Source organism: Mytilus californianus, unplaced genomic scaffold (genome assembly GCF_021869535.1).
Source record: "Mytilus californianus isolate M0D057914Y unplaced genomic scaffold, xbMytCali1.0.p SCAF_2, whole genome shotgun sequence".
NCBI classification, from domain to species: domain Eukaryota; kingdom Metazoa; phylum Mollusca; class Bivalvia; order Mytilida; family Mytilidae; genus Mytilus; species Mytilus californianus.
This window is the reverse complement of record NW_026262668.1, coordinates 70,550,748-70,576,656: the sequence shown is the minus strand read 5'-3', so window position 1 is coordinate 70,576,656 and position 25,909 is coordinate 70,550,748. Positions and strand designations below refer to the sequence as shown.

Genomic DNA, 25,909 nt, shown 5'->3' with positions numbered 1-25,909 from the left:
GGGTAGAGGGTATACTACTGCCGAAAAATGTGAAATTGACGTTTGGAATGTTGAAATAATCACGTTTGTCATAAATTCTAGTTTGAAGTTGTCCATCTGTGTCAATAAAAGACCAAGATATAAAGCAGACCTTATATATACAGTTAAAATAGTGTAGTAACAATCAGTACAATAAACCATCGACAGATTTTTGAATCGCTTGAAAAGTACAACTCACTATTATCAGTATCTTAATTACTAGATATGAACATATTTTGTTTTCGTGTTAACCTATAATGCTTCATCGTGTACAGTTGAACAGAAACGTTCAAACCTATCTATAAACATGCAGTGGCTGCATAAACATATTTTAAAGTCGCTTACATGTAATAGGATAGTAATTTAAAGCTTTAGACCAAATTGAATCCGTACAGGTAATATGAGCACTTATGATAGAAAAAGTAATATGTTCGAATCGATCGATGAACAAACGGCAGGATAAACCATTGAATGCAGTTAACCAAACAGTGTATAGCTTGTTTATCTTTCTAGTTATCCTTCATATTTCGTACTACAAATATATGTAAGAGGCAACTGAAAACCGATCATCCTTTTGTATATAAAGCAAAGTATGAAAATGGCGACTGTTTTTGTACATGACTGTTCTATATAAGGTTCCTTGCATTGAATATATAGATTTAAGGAAAATGATGGAAACAATTATAACATTAGAAGAAAATGATGAAATATTGAGTGTTGGACCTAAAACTTTCATCATCAACTCAGACAACTCTGACGAAAAGGAAATCATTGGGTTGACTTTCATTTTCCCGCATCGGGTCCGGCCTAATTTTTCGACTCCATAGGAGAACACATAGTCAGTTTAGAAATGTATTTATTGTTTAACGGACTGCAGTACTATTTTTTACCGATGTCAAATACAAACCAACGATTCGGAAACTTTTGAATTGGATTGTGCTTTTTACGTATAAATGAGATGTCAAATATTTTGGATGACTTTACATCAGAAGACTTTGATGTCATCGACAGAACAATCATTTTGTTTTTTTTTTATTATAATTCTTAATTTGTCCCGAAGTCAAATGGCAGGACAGCGAGGACTGTAGACTTTACTACATTCACTTTGCTCAGACGTACAATGACAACTGATCCTGTGTTAGTCATACAGTGTTTACCATAACCAATGACGTCACTCTAGGGGTTTACACTTTACCATCCCTTAACCAGCCGGTGTGATTCATAAGGAGGTAATTATCTTATAAGGATCTATTATGTATATGCCTCAAATGGAATCACACTATCAGGATATATGAAGTCAGTGAGGAGTTGTGACGTGAAATGGCCACGAGATCCTTCCCTTCCTACGTGGGTTTTAAACGTGGAAAAGAACTCGGATAACACTAGCAAAACGAGTCCAGTAAAAACTCAACTGACACGGTTACCAAATTTTTACAAGTGAATTACAATTTCGGATACCTGAATACAATAGTGATTCTTCCCGGAAGACAACACAACGCACACAAGTAAACCAACATATGTATACGTAAAAAATAATATATCTACTTTTTATTTACAATTATAGATGTCATCATATAGAAGGATGCATTAAAGAAGAAACGTCAACCAGCACATTTATTTTGTCTACAGGTAAATGCATATATCTTATATGTAATGTCTTGAAGAAAATATTAAAATTGTGATATATAAATCTAAACGAACAATAATGGTTTTAAAATGAATAGTTTGAATAACTTTGTTAATGCTCACGCAAACAAGAGGATATGAAATTGTTCTAACGTTAAGCTGTAACAAATGTAAAGATGCAAGACTAATTGATTCATTGTTGTTTCGAAACTATGAAAATAAAGAGATATGATATGATTGTCAATGAGACAAGTATCCATGAGAGATCACAGGATGTGGATATAAGGAACTAAAAGTCATTATACGACATTCAACAACGAGCAAAGAACATATCTTATAATCAGCTATAAAAGGCCCATGCATGACAAAATGAGAAATAATTCAAACTAGAAAATCAACCGTCTGATTTTTGATTAAACGATAACGAATGAAATATTACAGATAGCCACGCGACAAGTGCTATATAACATGTTTCCGACTTAGACACATAAAGACTGTAGCATGGTCAAACAGGGCTTTGTGAGAGCTCTTCCCTCCTCTTATAGCTTGGGACAATGGGGTAACAGCACAACATAAAAACAAGCTGTAAAACAGTTGGACCAAAACAACAACAAAAAAATACAAAAAGTACACAAAGTGTTGATCTAAGAGTCTTACTACTAGCACTAACTGACAACTTATAATAATTCATGTTTTCTCAGACTTAAAATCAATCTAATAGTTTAATACACATCCAACAGATTTAGTGTTAAGACGCCATAAACAGTCATAACAAATCATGGCCTTCAGGAATGCCAAAATATAAGAATGGACATGATGTAGGACCACAGCATAGCAATACACATTTAGTTATTTTATCAAAAACATAATATATGTTAGTACCGATAAAGACAACTTTCAAAGATTTTAATGCAGTGTTGAATTGATAACCCTTAAGTCAGACTAAGTTTATTTAAAAGATCAATAAGTTTACATGGAATATATCTAAATCAAGAATAATATAGTGTTTTTGTAATTTAATCATACATTGTTGAATTCTTTAACATTTGTTAGTTGGATACAGGAAATACATGTATCTTATGCCGGCCTCGTTTACCTTGAGTAGTATATAATTAAATAATAACTTTAATTCTGAAATATACATTACTACATTACTATAAGAGAGGCGAAGGATACCAAAGGGACATTCAAACTCATCAGTCGAAAATAAACTGACAACGCCATGGCTAAAAAAAGTCACGACAATTGGAACATATCCGTCGTCATCTGTGAAACAGATATTACATAACGGTCAACCAACTCGTGATGGCGTCCGTAAAATTTACGAAGGGATGATTTAAACTTCACCACTTGGAACTCTTGGTTTAATAGTTTCCTTGTGAGCAGCAACCCTCTGTCAAGGAAATCATGATAGGAAACACAAGCCCTGGAATATCGTATCAACTGGGGGATATATACTCCGTATTCAAACGCTACTGGAATGTTGCGTCATAGAAATGGAAAATTCACACAATTAGGAAGCTGAAATCATCTCCTTTGTCGTATAGTTTTGTTTTCAACTGAGCCTCATTGTCAATTTCTAGATGTAAGTCAAGATTTTAGGCAGTCTTAATGTTGTAATAAGATCTTTGAATATTGTTTACATTAGCACTAACATCGATTTTGTCTTCAACAAATTAAAACATAACTAAATTTGTATTCTTTTCGAATGGTTTTTGGGAGTTATTAATACACATCCACGTGAATTTTTTATTTAGAGATTGCTTTATCTATATATAACATGATAATATGTATTATAAAGTTAAATCCTAACGATCGTACTGCCTGTCGATACTTTTATTTTGGCATTGCACTAGTCATGTCTTCTTTGACTGTCCATGGCATTTAAACACTAAATCCCTGGCATGTGTTTTAATTGATTTTAGTCTCTGATGCATGATTTTTTATTGTTAATTGTTTTTGACTTTTAACTAGCTTTCAGTAACTACGATTACTCTCAAATCGTACTTTCGTGTTAGTTTGACCTTTTGTCACAATTTATAATGCATTTCTGTAATTCAATGTTAACTTATTTTGTGTTATATCTCGTCTCACTTTTTTTAATATGTACCACCTTTGATAAATATTTAGTAAGACGATAAATGTTCACTTCGGTACTCGTACTCTGAACAACAAATTTATTAATTTTGTAAAAAATGTTTACTTCCGTACTCCTGACAACAACATTATCATATTTAAATTTACCTGTGTACGTTGTTTTATTTAACGCCATTTTGTCCCAGGTAAGAGTTGTCTTTTTGATCGAGTTAAGCCATTTCAATTGATATTTTATGTGTTTTCTTATGTTGTAATGTTACACTGCTATCTCAGAATAGGGTGAAGGTTGGCGCCAGTTAAAACGTGTAAACCCGCTGCATTTTTATGCACCTGTCCTAAGTCAGGAGCCTGTTGTCCAGTGGTTGTCGTTTGTTGGTGTGGTTCATAGATGTTTTTCGTTTCTCGTTTTTTATATAGATTATACCGTTGGTTTTCCTGTTTGAATTGTTTTACACTAGTCATTTTGGGGCCCTTTAAATCTGGCTGTTCGGTGTGAGCCAAGGCTCCGTGTTGAAGGACGTACTTTGACCTATAATAGTTAACTTTTTATACATTGTGACTTGGATGGAGAGTTGTCTCATTTGCACTCATACCACATCTTCTTATTTATATTAACTGTATCTGTTGTATCCTTTATCTCAAGTGCAATGGGATAGATGAGTTCAACATAGTTTCTAAATTTTGAATTATCTAGTTAGAGAACATCATCTATATAGCGGAAAGTGAAATTAAAAGATACTGCTAACTTCTTTTCTTTCTTCCTAAGAAGTTCCTGTATGAGGTCAGCCTCCTATGAATAAAGGAACAAGTCGGCAAGAAGAGGAGCACAGTTGGTTCCCATGGGAATGCCGATTGTTTGCTGAAAAACATGTCCTCTAAACGTTACAAATATGCTGTCGATCAAGAAATCAAGCATCTTGATATATCAGTTTGAGAGAATTTTTTGTTTGAATGTTTTTTACAAAGTACGATTTATCCCGCCCTAAGACAAGAAATTTGTATCAACGTAAGCCATTCTTTTTTATGAAACAAAGCATGACCAACTCTTTCAATTTGTCTTTTAGTTTGGAATAGGGAATACTTGTGTAAAGTGTAGAAAAGTCAGATGTTTTAAAACTATTGCAAAACATTTCCTTGTGTGCGCGAATTATCCAAAGTCACATCTAGTATTGAGTGTCAAAACAAGAAACACAAAGACGGTAAGAATATGAGATTGACAAAGCCTAAATGTTGAGTTGAGGATTTTAAACAATGTTAGGATCTATCACTTCATTCTGAAGACAAAAGAATAAGTTTGGTGATTATTTCAGTTCCTGTTCCTCGCAATACACACTTAACACATTTTTGTTCTCCTTTTTAGACGAATTCTTTACAGCAGCGAGGGAAAACATTACTCTTAAAGGCATCCCAGACAAAAAAACGAATGGTAAGCAGTTCATTAACACACGTATAATATCCGTCGCTTATTGACAACACCCGCCAAAGAAAGAGAAAACAGTTTTTTTATAATATTGTGATCAACTGGTATAGTCATGTTATCTTATTTACATTATTTATGATATTTTGCAAAGAGAAAATATCTCACTGTGTTGATATATTTTATTTCATTATTTTACATTTATATGTATCCATTAAAGCAAAATAACTACCTTTTTACACAATTTGTTGTGACTTAAAACTGAGGCTCTTACGGCTTCAACCACCTGGATGGTCTCGTGCTCACCTCAAGTGCCGGAAGTCAAAGGCTCGACTCCTAAGCCGGGTTGATCCAAAGACTTAAAAATTGGTATGCGCTGCCTCATCGCTAATTACACAGCATAAAGGAGTAATAGCAAAAACTAGTCTATCCGCAGTCAGAAGAATGTGTCCGGGTAGGTTGACATGTCTTTCTGTGGACTGTTAGCTTGTGAACTATCACATTAAACATCCGGCTCAGTGTGTCAGTTTAGTAAAGCAGAAGTCATATTCATATCACATTAACATGTTTTCGGCCTGAATTTCAATTTAATTTGCCACTTGCCTTGAAATGGTCATCCATCATCATCATCATCTAACACCCTAAATCGGTCTGTTATATAGTTTTCACCAGAATATCCAAAACTTGCAAAACAATTGATAACAATTCTTACTTTAGGATAATAACTCCTACGATGCTGACTTATATGCAACTCGTCTACTGTTATTAATTTTTGCTGTCTACAATTTCTCTATGTGTAATTTAGATTCAAGATTAATGCATAAAAAAACAGCAAAATTTGGGTAAAAATTGTCATTTAAGGGCAATAACTCCGGAACGAGTCAACTGACAATTTGTTTTATTCAATTGATTAATACTAGTAGATAACATCTTTGAGAACCTTTTTCTCTATTTCTATCATAATTATCATATTTCATACTACTTCTTTTTCCCGGTACTTTAGATTGCAGATATTCTTAGCACAACATAGCGTGCAACATCTTTGTTTGCCTCTAGTAGTGAAGTAAAAACTTCCCGTTTCAGAACCATTGAGTTCATTCTGATCTTTAGTTAAGTTTGTGTTTATAAATTTTATTTTTTTCTATGTAGGATTTTGTGTCTTTTTTATTAGAAAGTTGGTGTCTTGTTAATGCAACGTATATACCTCTCATTTCCTTTTATTTAAACTGAATATTTAGATATGATGTTGTAAGGTATTGCTGCCCAGTAATGACATTCCATTTTATTTATATTCTTAACGATTATGTTTACAATGTTTAAAAGGTTTTTCAAGAAGGGAGATAATGGTGTACTATATCCTATCAGCTCTAGTATTAATCCTTGTGATAGCAATTTGCGCTCTCATACAACGGAAACATAGGTCTAGATCGCATACGCTGACAAACATTCAACAAGTCGGAATGATAGAGGATTTACAGGAAAACAGAAATGAAAATATTGAAGTGGATGAAAGTTTATATGATATAATTGATGAGAACAATCTGAATCAAATTACAAATAAAGATATAGTGAAAGCAGAATATCTTGAGGTAATAAATGTTAGCAGATCTAATTCTTCTGATTGTAGTGAAAATCCTCCACAGCATCACTTACCGTATACAAATAGATCATCAAAATATGTATGTGGAAGTCACGGAGAAACTAAGAATTCATCCTCAACATCATTTGGATTTATTATTGAAAAGGACGACTATCTAAACCCATACCAGCCTTTATGTAAAAATGACGATATTCTGCCCAGATATGAAACCAAAGTATTTTTTCATAGTGAATTTGGCTGTATTTATTCAAACAGATTAAACAAAAACGAACATAGTTATCTTCATTGTCAGAGAGGTTGGCGATCCTGCGGTAAAGTTATGTTCGACACGAATAATTTAGGGGAAGCTGTTTGCAGCATCAAAGAAGATGATGACAAAAGGAAGGTTAAAACAAATGTGTTTTGGTCTAAGTCTTGTCATTTCTAGATTTGTAAAACCAATGTGCATAATCCATGATAGTTATGCTACTACTTCTTGACAAAATTATTACATGTCATTATATGTACAAACAAAATATCACAGTCTAGTATGATCATAGATACATTTTTGTTCTAGTATTTTGATACATCACATTTTCCCCGACGAATTAACTGATAAGTTTACTCGTTTGTCTTGTTGTTGTACCATTATACTGTTGTTCTGTAAAAGTTTGTAACGAGAGAAAAAAAGGATTCCATTCCCATGTTCATTTTAAATGTTTGCTGCTTATCTGTTATATATTCAAATAATTATCAAGTAGATTGTCTTCATTTTCCAGACGGTAACATATTCTTTCGAAATCTTTACCGCCAATTCGTGTTATGGCCTGTGTAAAAGAAAGAAGATCTTTATATGAATTTGAAAAGTCCCCATTGTTTTATTTCCCATATGATTGCATGTAGTTTATTATTGAAATGGTATGGACACAATTCTCTCTCCCATAACCGCTGGCCCAGCAAAATAAAAACATCCATGTCCAAATATAAAATCATGGAAACAAGTTAGATTCAGCTCCAATCTGAGACGTAAATCTGGTCTTTCTAAATGGAAAACAACAAAGTCAGAATCTTAATCACATGGCATCTTAATTTGCTAAACCAACTCATTTGGTTTTAGGTAAGGGTATTAAAGTCATAATTTTGTTTTGTCAAATTTTATCTTATCAGTATATCGATGAATAATTTTAAAACATTTAGATAAACACATCTTTAAAATGCAACCGTTATGATATATGTATTCAGTTTAACCTATAAGTGATATAAGATCCACGATCAAGACTTCGAAGGAAACCTTGATAGACTTAAAAAGAGAGCTGGGTCGGGATTATTTATGCATTTGCAGCGATCAATATTTATCTAATTATTTGTTAACATGTATGTCCTTTACGAACATTTTATACGGGTTTTGTTAGGAAAAGCTTAATGTAGTGATTTTATATAAACATATACATATATATATATTAAGATCCATTTTGTTACATCTGGTGATCCGTTTATTTGGCAATCGCTATGGCAGTCAGCAGGGTTTAAGAACATCCGTTGTTCGACCTGCTAGTCAAATGCGTTTTGTTAAAATATACTTTTTCACTTTTTTGGTCTTTTGGAAAATGTTGTTTGTGCTGTATTTAGACCCCTCTACCAAGAAATTTGTTTTGCACGCACACGTATAAAAAATTGCGGTTTTTATCCAACGCAATCATAGGTTTGAAGGTTGTTTTCAATTTAGACTTGTATATACATCATGACTATATATATATATATATATATAGTCATGATAAACTTTTATCAATGTAGTGGTCTAAACCGTTTTATCTAAAACTTCAGCACATCACAACTGTTTCAGCAAAATCATAGTCCAAGTATCTTTTCGGGGTTTTTTTTAGCATTTTAAAGCTAATAATAATATTGTAGTTCGTGTGAAAATTTTTATTGTAATGTTTAAGTCATAACATGTACAAAAGTTACGCGTTTACAAAAGTCCCTCCAAGACTTCAATTTTAAAAGATTATTCATCAATGTCGCTTTTTTTTTATAGTAATATTACTGTTTACCTTGTAATAAAAGGCAATATTTTAAGATGGAATATGGATTCAAAAATAATGTAGTTCAAGGCTAAAGTTGGTTTTCTCGCTTTTTTTTGGTTTTTTTTTTACATTTTTCTTTTCGGGGACTTTTATAGCAGACTATAAGGTGTGAGAATTTCTCATTGTTGGAGGCCGTACAGTTGCCTATAATTGCTTACATCTACTTAATTTGAACTCTATTGGATAGTTGTCTCATTGGCAACCATACCACATCTCCTTATTTTTATATTAAAAGACTTTTCCAGTAATTATAACAGTTTTGAATATAACGAAAAAGTTATTATTCAGGTGCTGAAAGTAATGATTAATTTTTACGATGAAGATGCAACATTGCTTTTATACTAAATAAATATAATCACTTTTTATTAAAAATTTTATTTTGTTTCTTCAGCTTCTGAAATATAACTATTCTTTTAAAAAAAAAGTGCATACATTTGTATTATCTGTATGCAATTGTAACTTTTCGCATATACTTTTCATAAACAATTTTCAGCTGACCTATTACAAACGATTTTCTTAGCTTCAGTAGGGGGAACTATACGTTTCTCCAGCAGATAAGTGCTAATTTGCTAAACAGTGTTACCTTATAACGGATTGCAAGTTTTAATTGATAATCAGATGCCACAAGGATGCATGAAGTTTTACCTGTTTCATACGGTGGGTACACTTAAAACAAAAATGTTATCTCTATTGGACAGTCTTTAATAACTTTACAAGGGTATATTTTTGCTTACATGTAGGTGTGTCAAAGGCATAACAAACAAAAATAATAATGACAAACTATCTTGTAACAAATGGTTAGACCAATGAAAAATCAGCTGAGTATCTAAAATTTACAAAATACCCACCGATGAAACATCATCCCAGTACTTTTTAAATTCAGACTCTGTCAAAGCACCATCCTTTTTCTTCATCAATCGTCTTCTGTAGATTACAATGCGAGCCAAATCTGAACCTGGATTAATGCTCTTTTTGGAGGGAATATTCTCGGGTATATTAATGTTTTCTAGATGCTTAAGCAGAAAAATCAGCAAATCAAAGTCTAAATCTGCTGACGTAAGTTCACCTTTAAAATGTAAATGAGTTATTAAAGCCCTGATGTATATACACTAAAAAAATTGGTTATGTACTCATAAAATGATTCAATACTTTTATCCTTCTTTGGTCTTCCATACCAATAACAATCTGGCTGTGATATACCTGGTTAACTATATTCCTGCATGTTATTTGCACAATGACTACTACATTTCATTTTCCATAAAATTAAGTAATGGTTTGAACACTTAATGATATCTGCATCAGTGTTGTGACAATCTTTTCCGACTTCAAAGAAATATACACTTAATTTGAAAGATCCAAAACATCATCAAGAGAAGATACATAAAAATTGGAAAGGGAAAGTCCTTAAAAAGGACTTACAACATTGTTGATGTTGGATTTATCAAAATTAATTGCATGTTAATATTTTTATTAGTAAATTTGTGATAATCGTGATTATTTTAAGGGAATATATCGCCTGATTATATGTAGATTTCGTTTATTAGAGCTTTCTAACATTTTGACGAAAGGTACGAACGAACGTTAAGGGAGCATGTATTATACTCCAACGAAAACACTGAGAGTTTATGTTTTATCTGATAAAACGACACTCTTTTCTGAATCAAACATATCTTTATACATTTAATTGTATTGCTAATAAATTACGCATTTAATATCTGAAAATAATGAAAATTAGTTTAAAGTACACTTACGTCCGATACGTTGCTTATGTTAACCAAGGTTACACACATACGCGCGGGATTTATTTAAGCATGCATTTTTAAATCTTTACATCATTGGCATTTTAAGTGCAATACTCTAAATTTAACGACAAATTCAAAATTATTTTTATTCATTAATGCATATGTCATCATCACATTGTCAACGTGATTCATCAAGGATTGCCAGACAAAGATGTTTCATTGTATGGAAAAAATTATGATAAAAATATCTTGGAGAAGGACATTTTCCCCATTAAAATAAAGGTTAAATGTGAGCAAAACATAATGCGACACTTGCGATCACAAAAACCAAATATCAAACGGAATAAAACTATATCCCCCGTGGGAGTCACATGGTCTTTGCCTTAGTAATCACCAAATGATTTTCAACTGGTAGAATCTTCAGTCAATGCAAGATGCACAACTAATTTGGTCTCATTCTTTTAAACTTCGTTAATTGGTTAAAACACCTCAAATAACTGTGAACCAATCAGTTTTACGTTTAGCTTTTACAGAAGATGATAACACGAGCGAACATGTGAAATCCAGTGTCCATTTCAACACACATACAAGCATAGCTTTGATTTAGATACCAATAGTTATATATCAAATCAATGTCAACGAGACAACACCCAATCATCAAAGAAATTATCATCAAAACCAATGCAAATAGAGTTCAATATGCCCGTTATATAGTCCACATTGTATAGAAATCTTTAAATGGTCCAAAACAAAAAAAGACAAACAAGCAACAAGTTATACTGAAGAAAAAACGGAAATCATGGGCGTTGCGGAAGGATTAACCCGCTTTTGTCTTTGGTTTAGATGTGCATATAAGTCGTCCATGAATGGTAAATAAAATTAATGTTGAACTTCTAATGTCTATAATTATACCAAGTTGGAGATCCAGAATAGGAGGCTAGTACTACATTTGCAAAGTAAATACACATCGAGTGCGCCCTACTCTTAAATCCGCACTAAAAGAGAGGCGAAGGATACAAAAGGGACATTCAAACTCATAAGGAGAAAATAAACTGACAACGCCATGGCTTAAAAGAAAAAGACAAACAGACAAACAACAGACACAAAACAACATAGATAACTATAGATCGACTAACAGGGGCTGCTCCAGGGTTTTTGAAAGGGGGCGTAATTCCATAAAACTGAACAAATACCGCCGAGTGTAACGAGGTGAACAAATTTTGGACGATTTTATGCTAAAAACTTATATATTTTCCAATCTACGCCTTCTACGCCCCCTTCTGAATCCGCCACTGATCCAATCACAGATCTTGTTTTGTTGATTTCAGATGCAAACGATTTTCAACGAGAGTGCAAACTAAGCCACGTTATGAGTGGGATATGTAAAACGTCTATGTATTTTCCATATCTGTAGCTCCATAAGGGTGAGCCGGGCCCCTGTCCGCTCACCCCCCTCAAATCGTCTCTGCATTAACATACACATTCTAACATCTGAATGTATATCATGAAAACACACTTTAAGGCCAGAAATCACCTTAAAATTGTAGCCAACAAAAGACGCAAATCAATAATAAAATCTAACAAGATTTATTATACAGAAGTTTACAAATATTATACAAATTGAAATGTCAACTTAACTGTTAACATATATATGTCCGATCCTTTCGTCTTTTCTTTATCCGGAATTCTTCTCTTCACTGTTGCGGGAATCCAAACAGAATGTTATGTCCAATAAGTCACAATCTAGTATGATGTAGTTAACGTAAATAATAGTGTCAATCCAACTGAGAGAACTTCTGAGAATACCAGTTTATTAATGTCTAATCTCAAAGTCTAACTTTAATGTCTGTATATATATAGTTATCACGGAAATCTCTAGAACACTATAGAAGGGAAACTCATAGAAAACTTTAGAACGGAAATTTCTAGAATACGGTAGAAGTTTAAATTACACATCGTAGATTATGATCATTCCAGAATTAGAATGTAAGTCAAATAGAAAGTTCTAATCATTCCATCAGTATCTATGATTGTTCAAGTGATTTCTAAACTGCACAGTTACAACATTATTTTGTAAACAACTATAAGTATTATGTAAACATATTATACATGTTATAAGGCCACACAAAACAAATTAGGCCAAGATAAAAAAATATAATACTTACAATATCATAACACCTCCCCCCTTAAAAAAAATTTGAGTATAACTAAAAATTGTCCTGAACAATATATACAAAAATACATAGTATGTATGCAGTGTTTTAGTAAGATCTAGATAAAGCATCTGCTATTACATTATCTTTACCTTTACCTTTAATATGTTTTTTAATAAAATCACATTCCTGTAACAATAAACTCAACCTAGTCAATCTCTGGTTCTTGTTTCTCATTTTATGTATGAAGGTGAGAGGATTATGATCAGTATAAACAAGAATAGGATGCATAGTGGGATCTAAATATACACAAAAATGTTGAAGTGCAGACAACAGTGCAAAGCACTCTTTTTCAATAGATGAATAATTTTTCTGATGTTTATCTAATTTCTTAGAAAAATATGATATAGGTTTCTCAACATTATCATCTGTTTCTTGATATAAAACGGCTCCAACTCCTACATCACTCGCATCAACGGCAAGTTTGAATTGCTTTTCAAAGTCTGGAGTGATCAGAACTGGACTGTTAATTAAAAGTGATTTGCTATTTTCAAAAGCATTTTGACAATTATCACTCGAGATGAGTTTAGAATCTTTCCGTTAAAGCTGAGTCAATGGTTGAACAACAGAAGCAAAATTTGAACAGAATTTCCTGTAAAATCCAATCATTCCTAAATATCTCATAAGTTGTTTTTTAGTTGTAAGAGGAGGAAATTTGGTAATTGCATCAACTTTAGCCATAATAGGTTTCACTTGACCTTGGCCAACTGTGTGCCCTAAATAATCAACAGTGACTTGACAAAATTCACTTTTACCAAGATTAACAGTCAAATTTGATTGTGACAATCTATCAAAAATATCATAAAATGTGTTAAATGCTCTTCCCAGCTATCACTACATACAATAAGAACATCAATATAAGCATAACAACAGTCTAAATCTTTTATAACATTATTGATCATTCCTTGAAATGTAGCTGGACAACTTTTCATACCAAACGGCATGACAGTATATTGAAATAAGCCGTCTGGTGTGTCAAAAGCTGATATTTCACAAGCTCTCTGTGTCAAAGGTACCTGCCAGTAACCTTTCAATAAATCAAATTTGCTCACAAATTTTGCTTGTCCAATGTTATCAATGAAGTCTTCTATCCTTGGAATCGGATAGGAATCAGATTTTGAAACTGAATTTACTTTTTTGAAATCAGTCACGAAACGAAAGGTTTTATCTGGTTTGGGCACAAGGAGACAAGGAGAGCTCCGTTCACTGTTACTCGGCTCAATAATATCACTGTCAAGCATATATTTAATTTCTTGTCTCATAAAATCAAGTTTAAGTGGATTGAGTCGGTAAGGATATTGCTTAATTGGAGAAGCATCGCCTACATCAACATCATGACAAACAGCAGTGGTTTTGTTTAGCACATCTGGAAAAAGATTTTTAAAAGAAAATACCAAAGTTTTTAATTTTTCTCTACGATCAAAAGTCAGATGTGCAAGTTTTGAGTATAAATTTGACAAAATTTCTGAATTTTTCAATCTTACTGTTTGTTCAATAGTTTTATAATCAAAAGGTGGTTCAATTATATCTGGTTTGTCATAATTGTTCTACAATTTAACCCTGGCTAAAGTGGCAACTAGTTTACTCACACCTTCAATAATACGCTCAAAATATGGTTTTAACATATTAATATGACACACTCTATTTTGTTTGCGCCGACCTTGAGTTTTTACAATATAATTTAAATCATTGATTTTACTATCTATTGTATAAGGACAAAGTATTTAGCCTGTAAAGGATGTCCAGGGACTGGCAAAAATACAAGTACCTTATCCCCAGGCTCAAAAACTCCCTAGCATCTTTATCATACCATATTTTCATCTTATTCTGAACAGTTTTTAAGTTTTTCTGAGCAATTTGACAAGCATTATACAATTTTCCTTTAAATCTAGATACATAGTCTAGATGATTCAAGCCGTTTTTCCTTAACCAATTTTAAAGGTCCCCTTACAGTATGACCAGACACCAACTCAAAGGGACTAAAACCAAGGGATCCTTGGACAACCTCTCGGACCGCAAAAAGTAAAAAGTGAACATCATCATCCCAGTCCCTGTCAAATTGAAGACAAAAAGTTCTAATCATGTTCTTCAATGTTTGATGAAAACGTTCTAAGGCACCTTGAGATTCTGGATGATAACACTTGACCTATACTGAGCAATCACTAACTGAAACACGACTTGCTGAAATAAACCTGACATGAAATTTGAACCCTGGTTGGACTGTATAGACTAAGGAAGTCCTACTAACGTGAAAAATTTGATAAGAGCTTTGACAATAGTTGATGTCTTGATATTCCTTAACGAAATAGCCTCAGGAAAGCAAGTGGATGTACACATGATCGTCAATAAATACGCATTTCCAGTCTTGGTCTTTGGTAAAGGTCCAACGCAGTCAATTAGTACTCTGTTGAAAGGTTCTTCAAAGGCTGGAATTAGCAGAAGTGGTGCTGGTGGTATTTTCTGGTAAGCCTTGCCAACAACCTGGCATATATGGCATGATTTGCAGTATTGTGTGACATCATCCTTAAGTCTGGGCCAGGAGAAATGCTGCAAGAACTTAAGGCAAGTCTTCCTTATACCTAAATGTCCAGCCAAGGGGGTGTCATGGGCAAGACCAATAATTTCTTGCCTATAAACTTTAGGCACCACCACTTGGTATACCACTCTCTATTCCTCCTCTTGGATAGCATTAGGGGGCCTCCATTTCCTCATTAAAATGCCGTCTTGATGGAAGAAGCATTCGGCCACTTTGTCTGCTTCCTCCTGTAGTTGAGCCCTCTTGCGGAACTGAAGAACCTCAGGGTCTTTATTTTGTTCTTCCACAAACTTTCTTTTGTCAAATGAAAGCTGTTCACGTCTGGCTATGGCATAATTACATGCTTGTTAGTACTGGTGGTCTTATTATGGCCTTTTTCTGAGCCACAGGAACCGTCAATGTCGGCAAGGAAAGTGTCAGAAAGGTCCATGTAATCAAACTGGTCTTCTTGTAAATCCTCATTTTGTTGTTTTCCTGCCATCGCCCTAGTAACAACACAAGCTGGATACAGTTCAGCATCATTTCCAGGTGATCTAACATCCACCACAGGTTCATTGGTAACAATTGGTTCAGCAACCACTTTGTCCCTAGCTAGATCATTTCCTAGCAATAATGAAACACCCTCAACAGGGAGATTAGGACAAACACCCACAACAACTGGTCCAGTAATTAAATCTGACTTCAGATAAATACGATGAAGGGGAACATCTATACAAAGTCCGAGAAGCTCCAGTGTCTCGTTCAATCTTAATAGGCTGAGAAGTAGTATTATCAACAATAGAAACAAACCCATCAGACATAAAGGGTTTATAATCCTCCATGTAATCACAAAAACTGGACTTAAAAGCCTGTCTCGCAGGACATTCCAACTTATTGGTAACAAGGGGTGTCGTACAAGCACTGGACTTTATTATCTCTTTCATTCTTCTTCTGGAGTCAAAAACAATCAGCCATCAGGTGACCATTTTTCTTACAATAAGCACAAGTCAGTGACTTCTTCTCAAAATGATCAAATGGACTAGAAATATTATTACTAGATTGAGTCTTATTCTGTGCAACAGGCTTTCTATCAGTATGCTCGGTACTTTGATTTTTGTAATTTCCGCTCGAAGTATTAAAATTTTGACCTTTGAAACTTCTTTTATGTGAAAGGGTATAATTATCGGAAATAACAGCTGCATCTTGACATTATCAAGATGCTTGATTTCTTGATTGACAACATATTTGTTACGTTTGGAGGACGTGTTTATCAACAGACTGTCGGAATTCCAATGGGAACCAATTGTGCCCCTCTTCTTGCCGACTTGTTTCTTTATTATTATGAGGCTGACTTCATACAGGAATTTCTTAGGAAGAAAGACAAGAAGTTAACAATATCCTTTAACTCTACGTTCCGCTATATAGATGATGTTCTCTCACTAAATAATACAAAATTTGGTGACTATGTTGAACGAATCTATCCCATCGAACTAGAGATAAAGGATACTACAGATACAGTTAAGTCTGCCTCATATCTTGACTTACATCTAGAAATTGACAATGAGGGTCGGTTGAAAACAAAACTTTACGACAAAAGAGATGATTTCAGCTTCCAATTGTGAACTTTCCATTTCTATGTAGCAACATTCCAGCAGCGCCTGTATACGGAGTATATATCTCCCAATTGATACGATATTCCCGGGCTTGTGTTTCCTATCATGATTTCCTTGATAGAGGATTGCTGCTCACGAGGAAGCTATTAAATAAACTCATCAAAGATACCAGGATTGAAATTTTATATTTACGCCAGGCGCGCATTTCGTCTACAAAAGCCACGAGTTCCAAATGGTGAAGTTATAATCATCCCTTCGTAAATTTTACGGACGCCATCACGAGTTGGTTGACCGTTATGGAATAACCGTTTCACAGATGATATCGGATATGTTCCTTATGTCGTAACTACAATACCCTTCCCTTTTCACGAATGTGACTTACCGAATTAGACTATTTACTGGATTTGTAATAACATAAGCAACACGACGGGTGCCACATGTGGAGCAGGATCTGCTTACCCTTCCGGAGCACCTGAGATCACCCCCAGTTTTTGGTGGGGTTCGTGTTGCTTAGTATTTAGTTTTCTATGTTGTGTCATCTGTACTATTATTTGTCTGTTTGTCTTTTTATTTTTGGCCATAGCGTTTGTTTTCGATCTATGAGTTTGACTGTCCCTCTGGTATCTTTCGTCCCTCTTTTGTAATGTCTCAACAGTTTTGTCATCTAAATGTGTTTTTAAGTCTAAAAGAACACACTGCTTGAACTCTTCTTATAACATCAATTGTCTTACATTATCAAAATTGTTATCTATTTTCTTTGACTTAATAGATATAAGAAGATGTGGTATGAGTGCCAATGAGACAACTCTCCATCCAAGTCAAAATTTATAAAAGTAAACCATTATAGATCACAGTACGGTCTTCAACACGGAGCCTTGGCTCACACCGAACAGTAAGCTACAAAGGGCCCCAAAAATAACTAGTGTAAAACCATTCAAACGGGAAAACCAACGGTCTAATCTATATAAAAAAAGAGAAACGAGAAACACTTATGAACCACATCAACAAACGACAACTACTGAACATCAGATTCCTGACTTAGGACAGGTGCAAACAAATGCAGCGGGTTTAAACGTTTTAATGGTACCAAACCTTCACCCTTTTTCTGAAACAATAGTGTAACATCACAACATAGAAAGACACACTATAAAATATCAACTGAAATAGCTTAACTCAATCAAAGGACATATTAACACCAGTGAACATACACTGAACAAATAAATTTGACCTATGATACAATGTAAATACAAAATAAATAAACTAAGGGAAGAATAATAAAAGTAACATGAAATGTTAAACAATTTAAGAAAAACAATATGCTCGAACAAAAATATCAGCCATTTGCAATAACTTTAAACACAGGTAAATGAAAATAATTTTGTTGTTAGGTATACCTGTACAGTTCCAATAGAGAAAGGAAATAATTTTACAAAATAAATAATTTTGATGTTCATAGTACGAAGTGAAAATTTATAGTAATACCAAACACTTATCAAAGCTGGTATATAGACCCTAAATAACATTAAATAACAAAGCCATTAAGCCATTTATCAAATAGATCTTCTTTTTCCATAGCAAATTCAACATAGGTTTGTGAATCAAACTTTTTATAAGACCTAAATTTCTGTCTATATGCTTCTGGCACTAGCTCATAAGCTTTCAAAACTTCCTGTTTTACAGTGTCATAATCAAAACTTTTTTCTGATGAAAGTGCTGAGTAAATTTCAGCGGCATTGCCCTCAAAAACACTTTGCAGCATTGTAGTCCAATAAGGCTTTGGCCATTTCAAATTTTGAGTAATTTTCTCAAACTGTGGAAAATTTATCAATTGTTTTTTTCACAAATTTGGAGAACCAAACGTGTATTTTTTGCTGCATCAAAATAAAAATGTTCTGATTTTGACTCTACTTTAGTGTTGCTTTCTACTTTAACCATTTCAATTTTTATTTTCTCCATCTCTAACCTTTCCTTCATTTCAAGCTCTGCCTGTCTTTCTTCTTTTTCTTTTTTCAATAGTTTTTCCAATTGTTTTAATTTAAATTCATCTTCCTTTTCTAATTGTTTTAATCGAAATTCATCTTCCTTTTCTAATTGTTTCAATCTAAATTCATGTTCTAACTCGAGCTGTTTTAATTTGATAGCATCACGTTTTCGACATAAGTTCAAGAGCCTCTTCACCAAAAATTTCTGCATCAACTAATTTGTCTATTACCAAATTTTTATAATTTGTTTTCTCATAGATACTCTAAAATCTATTTGTAGATGTTTAGCAAGCAACACTTATTCTTCTTTCTTTAGTTTATGAAACCCTTTAAGGACTGGCGTTTTCAAAAATTTACCGGCATCAAATGGCATTTTGTAGAATTTTGTTGGCTAATTCTAATTCAATAAAATACAGAACAAATTTTTTACTCCTTATATTAACGTTATCCCGGACGAGCCCCCTATTTCTGATACGGCCAGAAATCACCTTTAAATTGTAGCCAACAAAAGACACAAATCAGTAATAAAGATTTATCATACACAAGTTTACAAATATTATACAAATTGAAATGTCAACTTAACTGTTAAAATATATATGTCCGATCCTTTTGTCTTTTCTTTATCTGGAATTCTTCTCTTCACTGTTGCGGAAATCCAAACAGAATATTATGTCCAATAAGTCACAATCTAGTATGATGTAGTTAACGTAAATAACAGTGTCAATCCAACTGATAGAACTTATTAGACTTTTCAACAATTGTGTACACCTACAGTTGAGATCGACTACGACAGGTGAGATATGAGGGGTCGTCTCAAGAATAAAATTGAAAAAAATATTATTGATCGCATATGATTATTTTGATTGCCAATGAGACCACTATCCAACATGACGTGTATATAAGCAATTGTTGTGTACCGTACCTTATTTTGTTTATTAGGTATTTGTTTATCAAAACTAAATTTATTTGTGAATTGACTATGAAGAAAAGGAAGTACTTCAATGTTTCATTTCTTTTAGACGTCGAGTTGAAAAATGAAAAAAAAAAAAAAAAAAAAGCTTTGTCCTGAAAAGGGGAAAGGTAAGCAGTTCTCGCTTCTTGCAAGACACACGAAGGTCATTTTTCAGGAACAGGGAAAGGAAAGGAAAGGAATCTACGACGGGGGAAAAGGTATGTTCACGTCTTTCGGGACACGGACAACCTATAACGGTCAATCAGTTCGGCGCTGTCAAAAAGACACTGCAATGACAACAAGCTCTGTTGGGATATAAATACCATACGCATCACTGAAGAGACATTAATTGTAAAAATGCGCATGTGGCGCAGAAAAAAATGGTGCCGTTAATGTTTCCAGTTCATTAAGGAAACATCTCAATTTTAACATGGTATCTTAAAGCGGAGTAGTCTCTCGTAACTAAATTATCGATGTGGCCTTTTCCTTTGACCTTTAAACAAATAGGCTTTTACCCCTCCGAAAATTGAATGTGTACAACAAGTGACGTGAAGATCGGTTGAGAAACACAACTCTAGCGGACGGACGGTAGTCCTGTTACATATTCCTTCAGCAAATTTCATAAATAGCATTACAAAAGCGAATTAATCGCAATTGGCATGTGGAACAATCTGCGTTGACAGACTCGCTTATCTAAATACTCACATAATCATGAAATTTAAGAAGAAAAAAAGGCAGATTATGTGAATTGATTGCAGTAATTATTTACTTGAAGGTTTAATAAATTCAACGTAAAATGTCGTATAACTACATGTAATAAACATGCTATACAAAAGAGAGAGATATAGTTCATATTTGTTTGAAATATGTTTTTTCGTCAAAATAGTGTAAAACGATAAATCGAAGGTGTAAAAGTAATTATACTATTCATGAATGATTTTTAGTTTTGAGACGACCCCTTCATTTTACCTGTAAACTGTAGGTGTCATTAGTCGGTGTCGAGAGTTATTGAAAAGGTCTAATATTAGAATACCAGTTTATTAAAGTCTTATCTTAACGTCTAACTTTATTGTCTGTATATATATAGTTATCACGGAAATATCTTGAACACTGTAGAAGGGAAACTTCTAGAATACGGTAGAAGTTTAAATTACACATCGTAGATTATGATCATTCCAGAATTATTATGTAAGTCAAATAGAAAGTTTTAATCATTCCATCAGTATCTATGATTGTTCCAGTGATTTCTAAACTGCACAGCTATAACATTACTTTGTAAACAACTATAAGTATTATGTAAACATATTATACATGTTATAAGGCCACAAAAACAAATTAGGCCAAGATAAATAAATATAATACTTAAAATATCATAACAATACGAACAATCTTACAATATTTATATTATGATACTGATGATTTAAGTAAACATTTTTGGAAGAAAACGCAATTGCACGCTGTAAGAACGTTTCCACAGGTAGGCTTAAAGACCTGTATCTAATTCGGGTGTATAGTCTCACCACAAAACGACAAGGATTATTACAAAGGGAAGGAGGGAATCTCTACAAAAGTTATTAAACAAGCGTTATGGTATATTTTGGGGTATTTTTTTTTTCCCTTTGTGGGGGTTTCAAAATTTTGAATTTCTTCTTATTTTTTTATTTTTGGGGAGGTGGGTGGGGGTGGGGGCTCATATTCGCATTGGTACTTTCTTATGTTAGATAATGCACACATCCAAGGGTGATTTAGCAAAATATTTTATTTTTAGGGTACTTCTCTGACAAGCCTATGTTTAGCAAATTTTGTTATGTTATCTCCTACTCCAGAAATTCATTTGTTGCTGGAAAATTCATGCAGTGTAATGGTCCTTGATAGGCAAACATTTAAGCAAAACGTGACTAAGTCCTTTGATAGCATTTTTTAAGGCAACAGATTTGTGTTATATTTAAAAAAAATCAGAAGTCAAAATAAAGGATCCGTCAACGAGTTTTACGCGTGATTCGTCAAATTGTAAGAAAACTCTATTTTGTTCTCTTCTTCTAACAAAATATATATACACTTTTGTCTATAATTATACCAATGTAGAGATCCAGAATAGGAGGCTAGTACTGTTTTGCAAAGTAAATACACATCGAGTGCGCCCTTCTCTTAAATCCGCACTAAAAGAGAGGCGAAGTATACCAAAGGGACATTCAAACTCATAAGTCAAAAATAAACTGACAACGCCATGGCAAAAAAAGAAAAAAAGACCCCAAAAAATAAATTACAATAAACGTTATCTTTTCTTGACTTACCAATGATATCCACAACAGTTGCCATTTGCTCCATTATTATTGATAATTTCCAATTTGAAAATATTCAACATGAAAAATATATGTTCACAATTAGTTGTTTAAGAATAAAGAAAAAAAAGTTTTGTGTATTGCGTGTGATCAACGTTCTCGAAAGTTGATATGCAATAACATCGTGCGTGTGACTCTCACAGAAGGACACACTATTCGTATAGCTCTGAGACATACGAACACTTACGATGTCATTGTATACTGTTTTTGGACAACATCATATTACATGTATTTTACAAACGTTTTAGATAATTGTAGTAATTTATGCTTCTAACATTGGCCACATACATTGACCACCAAAATTTTGTGTGAGGATGTGTATATTCATCTTTTCATTACACATTTATTTTGATCAAATGTTGTGACCAATCTATCTCAGCAAAGTGGCCATATAGATGCATGAAAACAGACAAAATGACTAAAAAGTTGCAAATATCTTATTTTTGAAGCTGTCACTTATGTTAAAACGAACAGAAGACTAAACAAAACCGTACAGTTAACCTTGATTTTGTAATTGATAGAACAATATTACAAAGGTCAATTTGTAAGAAATTAAGGCCTTCATGGTCTTACTCCTTTAGCACAAACTCCAAAACAATTCCAAAAATAATGCAGTACAGGGTTTACAAATACTATTATCTAGGTCCTAGTCGACTGAAATGATATCTATTTAGATAATTATGTTATTCTAGTATGGATAAAACCTCTGAATCATAAAAAGAAGCAAGTATGAAACTTGTTTTCTAGACAATTGTGATCCTCTTCAACTATTTGTTCAAATATTCTATTTGAGTAATAAATTCCTAATTTAATTTCTTAATTAAAACGTTATTTCGTCAAAATATTCTCTCTTATTTATCTGTGCATCTTAATTTTACTGATTTTCATAATCGTGCAAGTCTTAATCAAAACCGTGTACGAAAAAAGATTCACATGGTATATGTTGCATGAAACAGGGACCAATAACATCTCGATCGTCCTCTGACAAGAATGAAAATGCTTCCATAAACAGCATTATCTCTGCTCATTACACTTATTTTAGATGTTCTCGCTGACTAAGCAAACGTAGTTTGAGCTTAAGCAGCTGTATAACTAGAGGTTCTAAATAGCCTGTGTAGCTCACCTTGGTCTATGTGCATATTAAACAAAAGACACACATTATAGACAAGAATAGAATTCATGACAAAAATTCTCTGCTTTGGTGATGGTGACTTGTTTGAAGATTTTACTTTACTGAACATTCTTGCTGTTTACAATCATCTCTATCTATAATGAATTTGGCCCAGTAGTTTCACATGAAAGGATTTTTGTAAAAGTTTACAAAAATTTACGAAAAATTGTGAAAAATTTAATTTAAAGGTCAATAACTCCAGAAGGGGTCAATTGACAATTTTGATCATGTTGACTTATTTGTAGAGCTTATTATGCTGAATAATATTGCTGTTTACAGTTTATCTCTATCTATTATAATATTCAGGATAATAACCAAAAACTGCAAAATTTCCTTAAAATTACCTTTGGCCTGATGAACAATATTACTCTTTCTCAGATATGCTCTAAATGCTTTAGTTTCAGAGATATAAGCCCAAAACTGCATTTTACCCCTATGTTCTATTTTTAGCCATGGCGGCCATCTTGGTTGATGGGCGGGATCATCAGATATATTTTTTAAACTAAATACCCTGAGGATGATTTAGGCTAAGTTTGGTTTAATTTGGCCCAGTAGTTTCAGAAGAGAAGATTTTTGTAAAAGATTACAAAAATTTACGAAAAATTGTGAAAAATTTACTTTAAAGGGCAATAACTCTTTATGGGGTCAATTGACAATTTTGGTTATTTGACTTATTTGTAGATTTTACTTTGCTGAACAATTTTGCTTTGATAGTTTATCTCTATCTATTATAATATTCAAGATAATAACCAAAACTTGCAAAATTTCCTTAAAATTACCAATTCAGGGACAGCAACCCAACAATGGGTCGTGTGATGCGTCTGACAATTTCAGGGCAGATAGATCTTGACCTAATGAACAATTTTACTCCTTCTCAGATTTGTTCTAAATGCTTTAGTTTCAGACATATAAGCCAAAAACTGCATTTTACCCCTATGTTCTGTTTTTAGCCATGGCGGCCATCTTGGTTGATGGGCGGGGGTCATCGGATACATTTTTTTAAACTAGATACCCTAAGAATGATTTAGGCCAAGTTTGGTTTAATTTGGCCCAGTAGTTTCAGAGGAGAAGATTTTTGTAAAAGTTAACGGACGAAGACGACTGACGACGACGACGACGACGACGGACGACAACGGACGCCAAGTGATGGGAAAAGCTCACTTGGCCCTTTTGGGCCAGGTGAGTTAAAAATGAGGCGATGTGGTATGACTGCCAATAGAACAGTTATGAAAAGGCCAAAGGACAAAGATAAGATGGAATCTATGACGGGTCACCACACGGCCTTCAACAATGCGCAAATATCTTAAAATAAGCAACATAAAATTCGCAAGTATTGTAACAGAATTGGCTATAAATACCTTATCTATTTATACTACAGTTACACGACCTCATTATGTTAATGAGATATACGTGCTATGATAAGACATGCATTGTATACTGTGTATTGCCAGTTTTAGGAACATCTATATTAACTTCTATGTTCTCCGGTTCATTAAACGGTTTGTATTGTTCATTTGTTTTTCGTACGGCTCGTTGGTTTCGGCGTATCATTTGTCCATTTTCTTTTCTAAGGTCGTATGACCTTGCGCTGTGGGTGTTCGTGACAATTCCTTTTTCCCACAGTTTCTTATTTTCCGGCGCGATTCGGACAATATCTCCGCGTTTGAGTTGTTTAAGATCACTCGCACCGCGGTTTGAGTAAACTAGATTTGGTTGGTAGCAGTGTTCGTGTTCTCCTATTCATAAGTTGTTGAGCCGGGCTATAGTTTGTAAATTGTTGAGGAGTGTTTCGATAATTTAAAATCGCGATTAAAGGATCAGATTGCGACTTTTTGGCTTTTTTCATCAAACGCTTTGCCGTTTTCACCGCGTTTTCCACCTTTCCATTCGATTGTGGATGTCTTGGGCTTGAGGTGATATGTTTAAAGTCTCATTTCTCACTGAATTTGTCCGAGCAAACGAATTGTGGAATTCCGTAACGCGCAATGTGTTGTTTCAACTTGTTGATTACTGTTTTTGATGTAGGGAAAACGGTACTATTACATTTTCCCAGCATTAGGTTGGTCTTTTGTGTACCCAAGGCAGGTGAAGGAAGTCAACTTAGGAGCGCTGTGATTGGATGTTAGGGTACAATATATTTTTTTATTTATCTATGAATAACTGCAGTGTGTATATTTACAATATAAATTTTGAAACCTATTGAAATATTTTCTAGAGAATTATTCGAAAAGACTTCAAAAATTTCATAAATTTGGTGTAAAATGACGGTGGGCATGGATAACATTAACAAGCTCCATTGGAAGTTGGTCATGATACTATTTGGCTTCAATTTTCAAAACAGAATAATAAAGTACTAACACCACACATAACTGTTTTATCGGGGTTTTTATTATAAAAAGTGGTAAATTTAGAAAATGTTAGTATTGTCGCCTATGGCAGAATAAATAGTACCGTTTTCCCTATACTGAAGATAGCAAGGGAAATCAAAATCAATCAGACTTCAGTTAAAGTAAACTATTTTGAAGCTTTTGGTTAGTACATTTGATTTTTATCACAAA

General features: G+C 33.5%; 1 protein-coding gene and 1 long non-coding RNA gene across 2 annotated transcripts in view; one reads left to right on the top strand and one right to left on the bottom strand.

Moving 5' to 3' along the window:
* Window positions 1–5,322: 5,322 nt before the first annotated feature.
* Window positions 5,323–25,909, bottom strand: part of LOC127728054 (uncharacterized) — a 74,349-nt gene continuing 53,762 nt past the window's right edge. The window contains exons 15-16 of the mRNA XM_052235236.1: window positions 9,670–9,887; window positions 5,323–7,564 (exon numbers count right to left, since the gene is read on the bottom strand). Coding sequence (XP_052091196.1) covers window positions 7,472–7,564; window positions 9,670–9,887 — 311 coding nt within the window. The 3' untranslated portion in view covers window positions 5,323–7,471. The remainder of the gene's footprint in view (window positions 7,565–9,669; window positions 9,888–25,909) is intronic.
* LOC127728172 (uncharacterized) overlaps window positions 6,263–25,909 on the top strand; it is a 183,495-nt gene continuing 163,848 nt past the window's right edge. The window contains exon 1 of the long non-coding RNA XR_007994006.1: window positions 6,263–6,272. This is a non-coding gene — a long non-coding RNA (uncharacterized LOC127728172). The remainder of the gene's footprint in view (window positions 6,273–25,909) is intronic.